The sequence below is a fragment of the Aquarana catesbeiana genome, linkage group LG01, assembly GCF_042186555.1.
Source record: "Aquarana catesbeiana isolate 2022-GZ linkage group LG01, ASM4218655v1, whole genome shotgun sequence".
NCBI lineage: Eukaryota > Metazoa > Chordata > Amphibia > Anura > Ranidae > Aquarana > Aquarana catesbeiana.
In genome coordinates, this window is record NC_133324.1 from 539,572,160 (window position 1) to 539,589,854 (window position 17,695).

Below are 17,695 nucleotides of genomic sequence, written 5' to 3' on the forward strand. Positions count from 1 at the left end.
AAAGAGGTTTAACTTTAAACTACGTAGAAGGTTCTTTACTGTAAGAGCAACAAGGATGTGGAATTCCCTTCCACAGGCAGTGGTCTCAGCAGGGGGCATCGATAGTTTAAAAAAACTATTAGATAAGCACCTGAACGACTGCAACATACAGGGATATACAATGTAATACTGACATATAATCACACACATAGGTTGGACTTGATGGACTTGTGTCTCTTTTCAACCTCACCTACTATGTAACTATGTAACTATGTCACCTGCTATCCAGCCTGATAGCCCTGTGCTGGATGTCCAAAATGTTTCTAAAGGTCCAGGGGCCCCTCTTCAGAAGAGAGGTAATATCAGGAGTGTCTAGCCCTCCTGCTCCTCATTCCAGCATCCTGGTTTTGGCTGTGGCAGTCTCCTTGTCTGTCTGTCCACCTGCAAGGTGAATAATTGTGACAAGTCTCTGGGTGGAGACCAAACCTAATTTAAGCCAGCCAAGCCTGCAGTCTCATGCTTCTGATAGTGTGTATAATCACTGTTTGCTTTGCTCAGTTCGCGCATGCCCTGGCATGGTAGCCAGGCCCTATAGAATTGTGTATAAGTCCTGGGTGAAACTGAGTACTTGTAGGCCTGCTTGCCCTATGGTAGAGGAGGCTAATATAGGTGAAGAACACAGAAGCTAGCTATAGTGTCTGATCACCTGCGTTAGGGGTAAACGTGACACTGACACCAAGGATTTTATCACATCCTTTTGCTCGATTCATTACAGATGAATAGATTGCTTACACTATCCCTGAGAAGGAATCGCTGCTGTGCTATCAGTAAATCCTCTGTGCAGTAGCACCTACATTCAAAGTATAACTACAGGCATTTTTTTTTTTTAGAGTGGAGAGGGATTAGAATACCTGTCAGGTTGTTATTGCTTCTTGTGCCCTTGTTGGGAAGCTGTGTATTTGCCGTGTTTACCATTATCACCAAAAGTGAATCTGAAAGAAAATCCTAAATATTGGATTGCCCCAGAACAGGAATAGTGGGGCAGACCCCCGGTGGGGGAACTGGTGACCCTTTGGGGAGATTTCCACTCTCTTCCTTTTTCGGCTATGGGACAGGAAGTAAAGGGAATTTTCCTTTAACTTGGTTTTTCTGGGCCTTTATGCCTACCCTGCACTAACTTGTCTGATGGGGACCACCATCGTCCTCTGGAAGCGAGGAAGCAATATTATGAGCCTAATACTTTTAAGGCTAATCCTACTCTGCCCCATCAGAGTTGCTACTCAACCTTCACTTGTGGGCCACTACGGGGGTAGCAGGCCTTAAGCACATTTTATGCAGTAGTAGACTATGGAGCTTTGCAGAAATTAAGGCAAAATTTCCCTTGCCCAATAGAATGCTGTTTAGATATCTACAGCTTAGACATGTGGTGCTCTTGCAATTCCCCGCTTCTATCACCATTTAATCTGACCCCCTGGAATGTCTCTTGACATTCAGGGCAATGGGGAAACCCCTGTCATCAATATTCCTTCGACTCTCTGTTGCACACTCTGTAAAACTGAGTAAACTGCTCTCTTCAAATGGCAAGCTGATCTGCCAGAAGTGTCAGAAAGGGACTTGGACGAGTGTTTAAGCTACTATGTTACTAAAATGGTCTCAGCCAGATAGGTTTATTCAAGTGAAATTTCTTCACAGGGCCTACCATACTCCTGTTCCCTTGGCCGCCATATAGCCTACATTTAGTTCCTTGTGTACTAGATGTTAACTTGCAGAGGGTATGTTCTATCACATGGACTGGACATGCCCTAAGCTTCAGCTCTTCTGGACCTCTGTCCTGGATGCTATTAATACGCATGAACTAGCTTGGTGTAGAACTGGGTCGGTATGTTAAACTGTTTGTTTTCTTTGCCTCCTTCTATGCCCGTAGGGAGATACTTCTCAAGTGGAAGTCTCCTCTACCTCATACCATATCCTCCTTGTGTGCAGCCATCAACGTAGTATTACCTTTGAATCAGTTGACCTGCGAAAGTCGTAACTGTCCTAAGAATTTTGACAAAATATGGTCAGCTTGGATAGGTTCCTGAGTATCAGACTTCTCACTTACCAGACCGGTGAGTCCGCTTGGGCAGAGGGTAGGCTCTCTAACGCGTCCGACTCGTGGCCCCTGGTAGAGTATACAGGAAGCACAGGAGTACGGAGTGGTATGGGAGCCTGGTAATAGAGTCCAGATGCAGGTAGATGAGCAATCCTTAAGCAGCAAGGTGCAGGCTGGAACACAGGCAACAAGACTGAACAGGGTGGTCAGGAGACAGGCTGGGTTCGGCAACAGGCAGGCAACGGGGTACAAGGGAGCAGGCAGAAGAATAGTCGGACAGGCCAGAGGTCAGGTGCAGGCAGAGTTCAGAGGAGTCCAGGAAACAAGCCAGGTTAGTCAGGAGATCTTGGTTTACAGGCACAGGAAACAGGTACAAGGAACGGCAGAGCTGTTGATCAGGCAGCACTGATCAGAGAGTGAGGCCAGCTTAAATAGACAGATTGGCGCCAAGCGGCGCGTGCGCACGGGCACACGCACCCGCACATGCCCACGCACGCGCACCCGCACACCGGCACACACACCAGGCCTGACCGGAAGATGCATACCAGTACCACAAGGAGCGCGCGCGACAGGACCAACAGGAACGCGCACGCCAGCGCGTGCCGGCGCGCCCCAACGCACACCACCGCGAGCAGCACTCTGCCTACCGAGGTGAGCTCTCTGACACTAAGGCACATGTGACTCTGCGCTTGTTTGAATATACAGTATCCATGTTATATATTTTGGTCTCTCTTCACTCTCCCATTCCTTCTTCCCCCTCTCCATCCATTTTTCCCTCCACCCTTTCTTTCCTCCTCTTTTCCATATTCTCTCCAGCTTCTTCCCTCCTTTCTCCTGCCCCTCCTCCCTACCATTCTTCTCTTTTAGGCTGGAATGTTTTAAATTCACTGCTGCAACCCTTGGTCTCAGTTATGTGTAGCACCTGTCTGCAGCTAACTGCCTTCTATTTTGTACCCCTGCAAATTGTCTGTAATTATGTTTTTGCTTCTGTTGTCTTGAACTTTGCACACTGTACCAAATACAATATCCTGTTGTCCACTGCTATATTGATTAAAACAGCCATACTTGTTTGTAACTGTTTGCTTATCTCAATAAAATATTTCTGTGAAAAAAAGAGAATTTTCCAAAGGAACACTGATGGCAACAGAAACCTGACGGGTAAAAACTCTCTACTTTTTTAAAATTTTGGATAGAGTAAGGGAGGGTTATAACCTGTCAGAATTTTTTGTTGCCATCTATGTTCCATCAATAGTATGTAAACTCTTGGAGGGGATGATAAGGGACTATATACAAGATTTTAGTAATAAGAATGATATCATTAGCAGTAATCAGCATGGATTCATGAAGAATCGTTCTTGCCAAACCAATCTATTAACCTTCTATGAGGAGGTGAGTTGCCATCTAGATAAAGGAAGGCCTGTAGACGTGGTGTATCTGGATTTTGCAAAAGCATTTGACACAGTTCCCCATAAACGTTTACTGTACAAAATAAGGTGCGTTGGCATGGACCATAGGGTGAGTACATGGATTGAAAACTGGCTACAAGGGCGTGTTCAGAGGGTGGTGATAAATGGGGAGTACTCAGAATGGTCAGGGGTGGGTAGTGGGGTCCCCCAGGGTTCTGTGCTGGGACCAATCCTATTTAATTTGTTCATAAATGACCTGGAGGATGGGATAAACAGTTCCATCTCTGTATTTGCAGACGATACTAAGCTAAGCAGGGCAATAACTTCTCCGCAGGATGTGGAAATCTTGCAAAAAGACCTGAACAAATTAATGGGGTGGGCGACTACATGGCAAATGAGGTTCAATGTAGAAAAATGTAAAATAATGCATTTGGGTGTCAAAAATATGAATGCAATCTATACACTGGGGGGAGAACCTCTGGGGGAATCTAGGATGGAAAAGGACTTGGGGGTCCTAGTGGATGATAGGCTCAGCAACGGCATGCAATGCCAAGCTGCTGCTAATAAAGCAAACAGAATATTGGCATGCATTAAAAGGGGGATCAACTGCAGAGATAAAACGATAATTCTCCCGCTCTACAAGACTCTGGTCCGCCCGCACCTGGAGTATGCTGTCCAGTTCTGGGCACCAGTCCTCAGGAGGGACGTACTGGAAATGGAGCGAGTACAAAGAAGGGCAACAAAGCTAATAAAGGGTCTGGAGGATCTTAGTTATGAGGAAAGGTTGCGAGCACTGAACTTATTCTCTCTGGAGAAGAGACGCTTGAGAGGGGATATGATTTCAATTTACAAATACTGTACTGGTGACCCCACAATAGGGATAAAACTTTTTCGCAGAAGAGAGTTTAATAAGACTCGTGGCCACTCATTGCAATTAGAGGAAAAGAGGTTTAACCTTAAACTACGTAGAGGGTTCTTTACTGTAAGAGCGGCAAGGATGTGGAATTCCCTTCCACAGGCGGTGGTCTCAGCGGGGAGCATTGATAGCTTCAAGAAACTATTAGATAATCACCTGAATGACCGCAATATACAGGGATATGTAATGTAATACTGACACATAATCACACACATAGGTTGGACTTGATGGACTTGTGTCTTTTTTCAACCTCACCTACTATGTAACTATGTAACTATGTAAGTTTTTTCACTTCCTGTCCCATAGACAAAACAGGAAGTGAGGGGAAATCGCTCCAAAATGAGGGAATCCCTGATTGTTTTAAGGATGACCGGAGCTAAAACCTCTATTAGAAAATTTCCCCTCTATTACTGTTCCGGGGACAACCTAAAATTTGGGATTGTGTTTCACTTTCACGTTTGATGATAATAGTAAACATAAACAAATAGTTCTAATTCTTCTCTACCTTATCCAAATCAACAACAAAAACGTTTTGGCATTAGTTATACCTAAGGAAGTAGGATTAGCCCTCTAAGGCAATCAGTGCTTTATTGGTTGGCACAAAGCTTGTAAACCTTAGTCTATACTTACTTACAGGAGAGCACAGGGGTGTCCCCAGTAGTGTGCTGCTGCTACTCCTTAAAAGTCAAAGCAGGAGGCTAGGAAATGAGGAATGACTAAATGAAAACTCTGCACATGTTCAGTTTGGTGTATATTGCTAGAATTTTTCTTAGTTTTTTTTGGGAGGGTGCATGTGATCAGCACTGTACAGACAGAGGGTCAGGGGTCATGCAACCCCATAGGACAGTCAGAGGAGAATGAAATTTCCTTCTACAAGCTTTATCCAGTCTGATAGAAGTTGCAAGACTGCTATATACTGCTGATGAGAAAAGGAATTTAGCAGTTTATATTTACTTAAATAATTGCATTTCCATGTTCAGTGTATTGTGGGAGACCAGATATAGTGAATGCAGGGTTCTGGGTTTAGTAATACTTCAAGAGACACTTAAAAATGAATATGTCTGCATGGACTGATCCATTAGAAAACACACCATACACACACAAACAATTAATTAATTCCAATTTTCTTAATTTTTTAACTTCCAGGGAAGAAAGTTCCTTGGCGATCTCTTAGAAGATGGAAAAATTATATGGCAAGAGAGTGGACAAGCATTTAATTCTCCAAGTGCATGGGCTACACACTGCAAACGACTAGTTAACCCTGCCAAGAAGTCTGGTTGTGGATGGGCTTCTGTCCGATACAAAGGACAGAAATTAGACCAGTACAAAACTGCCTGGTTGAGACAGAATCAAATACATGGCTCAGGTACTGAAGGAGTAAGTATGACCTGGGTGCCTATCCTTTAAACTTGTATTGTGTACTATATGCATATTAAAGGAGAAGTACAGCCAAAGCTTGTTTGGCTGTACTTCTCCTATGTATCACAGGAGTGCAGTTTGTTTTGCACTCCTGTGACCCGTTTTTAGCGAGAAAGCGGGCTGAAGTCCGCTTTTTACTGACATCACAGAAGTCGGTCCAGGCTCCGCGCCATTACGACCACGGAGTCCGGATCCACCAGATCCCTGGACAGGCTCAGCCGATCAGCCAGCCACTGAGAGACTGAGCCAGCTGTCCCCACCCCCCACACAATCCAGCGCTCCAGTGAGCCAGGAGGGGGCAGAGCAGAGAGCTGTGACTGACACTCAGCAGATCTCTGCTCAGGGAGCTGTGAGAACCAAGTGATCGGCGGTGTTCGATCGCTTGGTTCTCAGTGTAGAGGGGCCAGGGGGGAAAGATGCAGCATCGTTCCGTTGCTGCATCCACCTAGGTAAGCATGAATCAAAAAAACAAACAAACCCATACTTCTCTTTTAACAAACATATGATTCCTGTAGATCCCATTAAGTGAAGGGGAGGAAGACGAACTTGAAGAGGAAGAACTGGATTCTCGATTTGGAAAGATAGTTAACTTGGAACCTACTAACAGCAATAAACCACAGGGTAAGAATTATGTACTATATTGGGCAACTTGGACCATGATTCTAGAGATGTTTGTACATGTGAATAAAAACAAAGTTTTTCTATTCTTTGCTTAAATTTACTATGTATACTTGTTAAGGACTTGGCCATATAACATACCTTCTTACATGTCCATGCGGGTTATAATACATGGGCAGAACCACTAGGAAATTAGGAGTAAGACTTCGCAAACACGCTAACAGAGTTAGGAAAGGTTACAAACACCACAGTCTGTCTAACCACTTTAGACTCCACCATGGGGAGGGATCCGAGTGGTTTGACATTTTGTGGTATAGACAAAATTGAGGGTCATTGGAGAGGAGGTAACCTCAAGAGGGCCATCTCTCGAAACGAGACCCAGTGGATTCATCGTCTTAGAACAATGAGTCCATTGGGGTTAAATATCGAACTTTACCTCAATTGTTTTCTGTCAAATTGGTAATTTTTGGTTGTAACGGATTTTTCCTTTATTTCATTTATATCCGATCTGTTTACTTTACTTCTCTTTTCATTTTATTTTAATTTTATTTTTATCTTGATTTCTCCTCAGTTTTATTTTCATTTTTATTTTTATTTTTATTTTGAATTTTTTTTAATTTTTATTTATTTTGTGTAAAAAAAAAATATTTTTTTCATTTTTTTTCATTTTCTTTCTTTTTATTTCTAAAAAAAATTTTTACATTTCTTATTTTAAATTTTTTTCATTTTTTCATTTTTTTATTCATTCATTTTTTTATTTTTATATTTTTCTCAGTTTTTTAGAATTTTTTATAATTTTCTTAGGTTATCCATTTATTTTAAAACATTGTTTTGTAGGTTATTTTATCTTTTTACATGCGTTGAATCAATTTTTAACATAACTGTATTTTTAATAAAACTATAATAAGTTCATAGTTTTTTCATGTGATGAAATGTTTCATTTGGAGTGACATCCTTTGGATTAATTATTATAACCGTGGGAGTTAGCTTCACTAAGTGAGGAATGGATATCAAACCAATATCAAAAGAACCCTTGGTCTCAGTTATGTGTAGCACCTGTCTGCAGCTAACTGCCTTCTATTTTGTACCCCTGCAAATTGTCTGTAATTACGTTTCTGCTTCTGTTGTCTTGAACTTTGCACACTGTACCAAATACAATATCCTGTTGTCCACTGCTATATTGATTAAAACAACCATACTTGTTTGTAACTGCTTATCTCAATAAAATATTTCTGTGAAAAAAAGAGAATTTTCCAAAGGAACACTGATGGCAACAGAAACCTGACGGGTAAAAACTCTCTACTTTTTTAAAATTTTGGATAGAGCAAGGGAGGGTTATAACCTGTCAGAATTTTTTGTTGCCATCTATGTTCCATTGGGGAGAAGTTTTTTTCACTTCCTGTCCCATAGACAAAACAGGAAGTGAGGGGAAATCGCTCCAAAATGACAGAATCCCTGAAGCATGACCGGAGCTAAAACCTCTATTAGAAAATTTCCCCTCTATTACTGTTCTGGGGACAACCTAAAATCCCTGGAAGCCTTGTCAAATGTACCCCTGTGGGGCCTTAAGGCTCCATATGATTTTACTCCCTCCATGCGTACAACCTTTCGGCCTGGAAAGCAGGTTTGGGTCTTGAAAAGTACCCACGATCTGCGGTCTCTCCAAATTCTCTCTTGTGGAATAATCCCACTCTACCTCACTTTTACGCATAATGGTTCACCGGAACCCAAAATATGGGCCAAATATAGAATTAAATTAATTTCCAAAATATTCGTTTGATCATTTCATGTCCCATAATAATGTTCCGTCCTGCTACTTATTTCGGTACCTACAGTTATCCCATGCTTTCAAGAGCCAAATATATCCTAATGACACACAAGTGGTTCAGCCTGATTTAGAAAGGATTGTGCATTATGAATGCACAACAAAACCTACATCTGTCCTATATGCACACCTTCTTCGGGTTTCCTCCCCTGAACTGTCGATGATCCGGCAGCGTTGGACACATGATATTCTAGGGCTGGACTCTGAGGATTGGGAGGACATGTGGGATTTCTCATTTAAAATTCTTGTCTCCTTACAGGACCGTCTCATACATTATAAAATTGCCTATAGGGTGTACATCACCCCTTAAAGGTTGCATCAAATGAAAGCCTCTCTGTCCTCGGATTGCTGGCAATGTACCCAGACTCCAGATGGCTACATACATATTTTCTGGACCTGCCCCGTAATCAGTGCATATTGGATGCAAGTAATATCTGTAATTCAGGAAATAGTGGGCATAGAAATAACCCCTACACCGCAGGTTTGTTTATTGGGGTTGGTGGAAGAATTGGTCCCCAGGATGGCGGAGAGAACTTTGAATGGACCTTTTCTCTTCTATGCTAGCAAAATTATTACACTTTGTTGGAAAAACAGGCCCCCCCCCTTCTCTCTCTCTATATAAAACACATGTCAATAATGTATTACCCCTTTACAAAGACACTTATTATCATAGAGGTTGCCCTAAAAAATATGATAGACTATGAGCCAAATGGCTAGCCGAACCATCTACTCCATCCTCTGATTAAGTAATACATAAGCTAAGAGGGTGTCCCCCTTCAAGTTGAGGCTATCACTAGTTCCTCCTGCCATCCCTCTCTGTTGCAGGTCACGATATTGCTGTTTTTTATAAGTGAGCGTGAGCCGACTTAGTTATATTGATATGCTGAGCCACGACTCTGTACGTTACCTGATGTTACAATGCAATGTACCCCATACAATGCACCCCTGCGTGGGTCCTTTTGGAAGTTGTGGTAGGCTACTATCATGTAGTGTTTGTCTGTATGTGTATTATGTTTTATACACCAATAAAAAGATTTAAAAAAAAGGCAGGAGAAAAGATAGAGCTGCTACAAGACACTGCATCTCTCAGATCTGTTTCCACCAGACATTTTAAAAAGTCCTCTAAATCCCATAGTTCAAGACTAGGAATGAGCCGAACACCCCCCTGGTTCGGCTCGTGGCAGAACATGCGAACAAACCAAAAATGTGTAAATTTGTGTGAACACGCGACAACCCCGTTAAAGTCTATGGGACTTGAACGTGAAAAATCAAAAGTGCTTATTTTAAAGGCTAATATGCAAGTTATTGTCATAAAAAGTGTTTGGGGACCTGGGTCCTGCCCCAGGGGACATGTATTGATGCAAAAAAAAGTTTTGAAAACGTCCGTTTTTTCGGGAGCAGTGATTTTAATAATGCTTAAAGTGAAACAATAAAAGTGTAATATTCCTTTAAATATCATGCCTGGGGAGTGTCTATAGTATGCCTGTAAAGTGGCGTATTTTTCCCGTGTTTAGAACAGTCCCTGCACAAATGTCAGGTCACCTTGAGGCTAGGTGACAGATGCACATCATTGGGATCAGGAGTACACCGCTAGGTAGTGGACCCTATGGCTGACTACTGCGGATGTGAGTCAGGGTGGTACGGAAGGCAGGGCCGCTGGAACACCAACATGGTTCCCACCGGGGTTAGAGCGTAAGGTTCCCTAGGGCGCGGAGTCTAAGAGCCAGCAGGTGTTCACCAGAGCCTCTAGTGGTGAGGATGAACTGGGCTGCAACTGGCTCCAGGTCGCGACCCCCAGCTCACACCCACAGTAGGCAATAGGAAGATAGGGATAGTAAGAGAATAAGCCAAGCAGACAAGGACAACAGAGTTCACGCCAAAGGTTCAGGGTCACAGGCAAACAGTGATAGTCGAGGACACGCCAAAGGTCAGGGTCACGAGCAGACAGAAATAGTTGAGAACACGCCAAGGTCAGTAACAGAAACAAATGTAGAGCACACGGCAGGCAGGAAACAAGAAGCCAAACACACAAAGATTGATCAGCAGGGCTGGCCTGCAGTGCAGAGGTTAATATAGAGTTCTCTGATAGGAGCTGGGGTGGAGCCATGCTACAGGAGAGATTATAAAAGCAGTCAGGTGAGAGTCAGCTGGTCTCTAGAGATGAACACATGGAGACAGATAAGCTGACAGACAAAACTCTATTGTGTAACCATGACATCAAAATGACATTTCTAAAGGAAAAAAGTCATTTAAAACTGCTTGCGGCTGTAATATAATGTTGCCTCCCACAGCCCATTACCAGGCTCTTTGGGTCTGGTATGGATATTAAGGTGAACCCCGCACCCAAATTAAAACAAAAAATGGGCGTTGGGCCCCCAGGCCCTATATACTCTGAACAGCAGCAGTATGCAGGCGGTCCCCGGGTTACAAACAAGATAGGGACTGTAGGTTTGTTCTTAAGTTGAATTGTTTGTAATTTGGAACAGGTACATTTTGTAAGTGTAGCTCCAGCCAAAAAATCTATTTTTAAGCTTTTTGGATAACATAGGGAAGGGTTATCATCACCCCTGTAACATTTTTTTTGCTGTCTGTGCCCCTGTTCGGAAGATTTCACCTCACTTTCTGTCCCAATGACAATGGAATTTTGAAAATTTTGGGTTATTAGGGAAACAAGGATTGGTGATAAAGCATCAGTGGGGAATCACCTTTTTCCCATATTAACTCTTACAGGAGAGAATTTCCCTTCCTAGGGGTAGATTTCCTCTCACTTCCTGTTGTCTCCCTCCGTTTGTAAGTAGGAGTCATTTGTAAGTCGGATGTTTGAAAATAGGGGACCGCCTGTATATACTGTACGGCCTGCCCTATACACTCTGTGGAAAATTGGGCCTTAGGTGTTGGTGGTACCAGAACACTGTAAGCCCTCACAGTTACTCTTGGTGGGTACTGGAATGGGCCCTGCTGTGAAATATTATATCAAGAATAGTAATTACATGCCCCTGTTAAACAGGGGCAGAAAAATTGGGCCTTAGGCGGTGGTGGTGGCACAACACTGTAAAGCCTCACAGATACTTTTGTTCAGCACAAGAACAGGCCCTGCTGTGAAATTTTAGATCAAAAATTGTAATTATGCGCTCCTGTTAAACAGGGGCATAAAAATTGGGCCTTAGGCAGTGGTTGTGGTGCTACAACACTGCAACCTCTCACAGATACTCTTGCTGAGCGCAGGAACGAGCCCTGCTGTTAAATATTTGATCAAAAATGGTAATTACACGCCCCTGTTAAACAGGGGCAGAAAAATTGGACCTTAGGTAGTGGTGGCGGTGCCCTGAACCGAAAATATTCTTAGAAGCTATCATCATGAAAATTGAGGAGGAATAGGATAGTCACTCAGCATATGCAGTCTTCAAGGGATCCCACATCCATAGAAAAATAATTTGGTTACATCAGGATCAGGTGCTTGGTAGCTGGTGATCCAAGACTGATTCATTTTTATGAATGTGAGCCGATCAACAGAGCCTGTGGACAGGCGCACTCTGTGATCGGTTACAAAGCCTCCAGCAGCACTGAATGTGCATTCAGAAAGAACGCTGCATGCAGGACAGGCCAGTAGCTCAATTGCATATTGAGCAAGCTCTGGCCAGTGGTCCATCCTCAAGACCCAGTAACCCAGGGGATGTTCTGGTAGAAAGGTCTCCAAGTCTGATCTTGCCCCTAGATATCCCTGCACCCTATAATTCAGACGCTGGCGATGGTTGCTGGAACCGATCAGACCTGGGCGCTGAGGACTGAAGAATTGCCTGAAGGCATCGGTCAGCTGGCCACCTTCTCCACCGCTGTTTCTGTGACTGAACGAAGCCTCAGCAACACGTTGTCCAGAACCAGGAAATTGTAACCTCCCAGGCTCTGGAAACGCATTGCACAAACCTTTCTGCAAGGCCTCCTGAAGATGTTTCATCCTCTGCTCCCTCTGCGAAGGCTGGATAAGTTCTGCAACCTTACCCTTGTAACGTGGATCAAGAAGGATTGCCAGCTAGTACTGATCCCTCTCCTTGATACCACGAATCCTAGGGTCCTTTCGCAGGCTTTGCAGGATCAGGGAGGCCATGCAGCATAGGTTTGCAGAGGCATTCGATCCTGAGTCCTCTGGGTCACTAAAGATCACATTATCCTCAACCACCTCCTCCCAGCCACGTACAACTCCATGGGTTTCTGGGGACTGAAAACAATCCCTTGAAGACTGCTGCTGATACTGAGTGTTATCCTCCACCTCCATGCTGACACAATCCTCTTCCTCCTCTTCTTCTTCCTGTGTGATCGGTGGGCCTACAGGAATACTAGTATCTGGATAAAGGGGGCCTTGAGAGGTAAGGAAGTCCTCCGACTTCCTCCCGCTGTTCTGCCTCAAGTGCCCCGTCCATTATTCCATGAAGCGTGTGCTCCAACAGGAAGACAAGAGGGACAGTATCACTGATGCATGCACTGTCACTGCTCACCATCCTCATGGCCTCCTCACATGGTGACAGGACAGTGCATGCATCCTTGATCAGTAGCCACTGGTGTGGTGAAAAAAAAGCCAAGCTCCCCTGACCCTGTCCTGGTGCCATACTCACACAGGTACTCATTGATGGCCATCTGCTGCGAGTGCAGCCGCTGCAGCATTGCCAACGTTGAGTTCCACCTGGTGGGCATGTCACAAATGAGGCGGTTCTTGGGCAGGTTGCATTCTCTTTGAATGTCAGCCAGCCAAGCGGCATTATATAACCGGCGGAAATGACTACAGACTTTCCTGGCCTGCCTCAGGAGATCCTGTAACCCGGGTACCTGCTCAAGAACCGCTGCACCACCAAATTCAGGACGTGAGCCAAACAGGGAACATGGGTCAAGTGTCCCTGTCGGAGGGCCGAGGGGAGGTTGGTGCCATTGTCGCATACAATCATTACTGGCTGAAGGTGGTGTGGCATCAACCACCTCTGAGCCTGCCCCTGCAGAACTGACAGAATCTCTGCCGCAGTATGGCTCCTGTCCCCTAAGCAGACCAACTCAAGCACCGCATGGCATCTTTTTGCCTGAGTGCTTGCGTAGCCCCTTGAACGCCTACGGAGCACCACTGGTTCAGAGGAGTAATCTGCAGAGGAAGAGGCCATAGAGGAAGAAGAAGAGGAGGGGGTGGAGGAGAGAGCTGTGGCAGAATCACCACTAGCATTTTGGAGGCGTGGTGGCGGAACAAGCTCCAACAATACTGAACTCTGTCCTGCATCCTTCCCAGCTGCCAGCAGAGTTACCCAGTGCTCCGTGAAAGAAAGGTAACGTCCCTGTCCATCCCTGCTGGACCATGAGTCAGCAGTAATATGCACCTTACTGCTGACCGCCCTGTCCAATGAGGCCAAGACATTGCCTTCCACATGCTGGTAGAGAGCCAGAATGGCCTTCTGTGAAAAGAAATAGAAAAAATATGGAGGAACCAGTGTTTGGGTTTTTCCTGGGGGTTTCTGCCACATCCCATGTATAAGGAAGAAAACCAAAATAGGTATGTGCCCCAAAGGGGGATATTATGGGCAGTATATCACCAGGAAAAAATCTATAGGTACAAAATAGCGTACAATGAGATTATATTAAAAAATTATCAAAAAGTTTTATTGTTTACAAAATATACAAAATACATGCATCATAGAATCAATAAGATCAAAAAGGTGAAGAAGACAATGATTGATTGTGATCCAACTGCTAGAGTGTTGCGATAAGCCACCCCAGTGGACTCAAAGGTCAGCTAACTGGAGTGGAAATAAAACAACACAAGGCACCCTACATGTTTCGGAATAGAAAGACTCAGTTCTTTCTATAATGTATGTTTCCTTCCTCAGGGGTTTCAAAGAGGCAGTTTGATGTGATTCTAAAAATGGAAAAGTATACATAAGTATGTGTAAGTAAATATGTTGGCACCTACATATAACATAAAAGAGATTCAATTAAGAGTTTAAGAGACTGTTGTCTTCCAACAAGGCACAAGGACATCATGAAATCCCAATCCGAACAAATATATATGTGTATGTATACTCACAGAGCATTTGTCTCTTCATTGTAAATATTGTACATAGAAATGTAGAGAGATGGGCTCCCATATCCTTGGGTCCAAGGGGTTAATTTGCTTTTCGCAAATCACTGACATACGAAGTAGTTGTTATTAGAAGGATGGAAAAGAAGTCATAGGTGCTGTGCAGAATCAGCTTAGATGTCACCACCAAAAAAAGACGGCAGGCCAGGGCTCACAAGAGCCACCTCTGATAGACAGACTTGGTGTGTGTCTAAAAAAGCAATGGAGGGAAAATGTCTAGTAAGGAACACTGGGCTATAAAAAAGAGGTCCTTCCTTTGTATCTTGTAACAAAATCAAAGTATATAAATATATACCCTCTTACAAGAGAGCAAGTCTCAATGGGGCATAGGTATTAGAAAGAAAAAAGGGAATTTAATTTCCATAACTGACCTTTAGTGGTTGGTTGCGCTGAAACACCTTGCAGAGAAAGTGAGCTCCTCTCAGCTATGTAGCAGAGGGGTGTATGTGTTAGGTTAAGATTATATACCTAGTGTTTGAGGGGTGGGTAAGCTAAGCAACCAATCAATAGCGTTAGGAATGAATAAAAGCTCAGGTGGGAATGAGAAGCTTGGATTGGAAATAGGTGAAGGGTTCCTAAAGACAATCAGCTGTGTGCATAAACACTGTGAAGCCAGCCCATCGTGGATCCTCGGCCAGAGCGGCGTCCAACGCCAGCGCGTCCTAGAACGCGGTGACGTCAGACGTCTACAGAGGCCGCCGACACGAAAGCAGAGCAGCCTGACAGAATGGAAATGGGAGGTTCCCAATGCGCCGGCGCGAGACACAGGGTCGGGCGCATGCGCAACAGAGCTGCTGAGGAAAAGCCTCCGTCCCCAGCATATGGAATCGGAGGCCTTTCCGTGTCGGGGAACGCCGACGAGCCATCCTGGTGGGGACAACAGCGAAATCCGCACAATCGCAGACCCAGATATTATGATATGGTTGTAAAAGAAAATATAATTTAAAAAAATAATAAATTTAGGAAGGAATGGAAGAGGTTTAGCCAGTATATCTTGGACTGTCCGGACATGGGAATCTCATCTTTACAATGGGGATGCAAATAATAATTCCTAGAAGAGAAAACAATAATAGACATATGTGATTCCCACAGGTGTTACAATGCAAGTATACATTTATATTTAACAGAAAAAGACAAATAGATCTAATAGATGTCAAAAAATTAACATTTATATTTAACAGTGTGATGCAGTAATTGATATTTGCTTTGTCTGAAAACACTTTTGCTATGTCAAGGATAAACATCCATTTAGACTAAATTTAGAACAGATAGATAGCATGATGAAATACATAGGCGAGTAACAGAAAAAGACAAAAATGGAGGGAAAGGAGGGAAATGGTAGACAGTATGAGGAACTTCCAATTTTTAATAGTTCCTTATCATAACCTCCTGTAGAGAAACCTGGAAGAAATGGTTTCAAGTTAAAGGCCTCATTAAGGCCTGGTGGCATTGTCGCGTCAAGTCTTGATATCCAGCGGAGTTCCCGCTGTAGGAGGATCTTATTAAAATCTCCTCCACGAGAACTTGGATGCAAGCGATCCAATACTAGTACCGAGATTTTAGGACAAATGCCACCATGTACCTGGGCTACATGTCTGCCTAAGGGGAGGTCAGGGTCAGCTGACTGCATGGCCCTAAGATGGTGATAAATTTGTTGCCATAGTTTTTGTAGGGTTTTCCCCACGTAAAAGCAGTTACAATTACACAGTAGCAGATACACTACTCCTGTTGTTTGGCAGTTTGAAAAATGTTTGGGCACAAAATGCTTACCGTTTGGTAAGTATATATTCCTCCTTGTGTCCATGTTCTTACAGTAGGCACAAGATCCACATTGGAATGTGCCCACTGTAGTACATGGATCACCTCTTTCCTGTCCCCTATATTCACTTTGAACTAATAAGTCTCCCACAGAAGTGGCACGTCTGTATGTAATTGGGGGTCTCGGGGGTACAAAGGGGCCTATAGTTGGATCGGAAGTCAGTAAGTGCCAATTTTTTTGGCATATCTGTCTCACTTTGTTGTGATCATTTGTGTAAGTAGTGATTATTCTGGAACCAACATCAGTGGTAGATTTTTGTTTGGGAATTAATAGTTGGTATCAATCTTTCAAGTTGGCACGTTTAAAGGCTCTTTTGAGAAATTTATAGCCATAGCCGCGCTGCAATAATCGATTTTTTAGTTTGTTGGCCTCGTGCTTAAAGTCTGAATAATTTGAGCAATTACGTTTTATTCTCAAATATTCACCATAGGGGATTGAATTAATTAATGGTTTAGGGTGGAAGCTGGATGAATGTAATACCGTATTGCCAGCGGTGGGTTTCCTAAACAGTTTAGAAGATAATATATTGGATTCATTGATTGAGATTTCAATGTCCAAGAAAGTGATGGTAGCCTTATCAGATGTCATGGTGAATTTGAGATTGAACATATTTTTATTTAATGCTTCTAGGCACTCATTGAGAAGAGATTGAGTGCCATCCCAGACGATGAAGATGTCATCTATGTACCTGTGCCACATAATGACGTGGCACAGGTACATAGAGAGACCCTCATCGCCGAAGATGGTCTTTTCCCATTCCCCCAGGTACAGATTGGCGTATCCATCTTCGGCGATGAGGGTCTCTCTATGTACCTGTGCCACGTCATTATGTGGCACAGGTACATAGATGACATCTTCATCGTCTGGGATGGCACTCAATCTCTTCTCAATGAGTGCCTAGAAGCATTAAATAAAAAAAGGTTCAATCTCAAATTCACCATGACATCTGATAAGGCTACCATCACTTTCTTGGACATTGAAATCTCAATCAATTAATCCAATATATTATCTTCTAAACTGTTTAGGAAACCCACCGCTGACAATACGGTATTACATTCATCCAGCTTCCACCCTAAACCATTAATTAATTCAATCCCCTATGGTGAATATTTGAGAATAAAACGTAATTGCTCAAATTATTCAGACTTTAAGCACGAGGCCAACAAACTAAAAGAATCGATTATTGCAGCGCGGCTATAGCCATAAATGTCTTAAAAAGGGCCTTCAAACGTGCCAACTTGAAAGATAGGTACCAACTATTAATTCCCAAACAAAAATCTACCACTGATGTTGGTTCCAGAATAATCACTACTTACACAAATGATCACAACAAAGTGAGACAGATATGCCAAAAATATTGGCACTTACTGACTTCCGATCCAACTATAGGCCCCTTTGTACCCCCGAGACCCCCAATTACATACAGACGTGCCACTTCTGTGGGAGACTTATAAGTTCAAAGTGAATATAGGGGACAGGAAAGAGGTGATCCATGTACTACAGTGGGCA

The 17,695-nt window shown here is 43.4% G+C and overlaps 1 protein-coding gene across 4 annotated transcripts in view; it reads left to right on the plus strand.

The window, feature by feature from the left end:
- The window catches only part of MPND (MPN domain containing), a 465,474-nt gene that overhangs the window by 171,224 nt on the left and 276,555 nt on the right, over nucleotides 1-17,695 (plus strand). For all 4 annotated transcript variants that reach the window (XM_073594914.1, XM_073594905.1, XM_073594923.1 and 1 more), the window contains 2 exons: nucleotides 5,540-5,770; nucleotides 6,328-6,433. In XM_073594914.1, coding sequence (XP_073451015.1) covers nucleotides 5,540-5,770; nucleotides 6,328-6,433 — 337 coding nt within the window. The remainder of the gene's footprint in view (nucleotides 1-5,539; nucleotides 5,771-6,327; nucleotides 6,434-17,695) is intronic.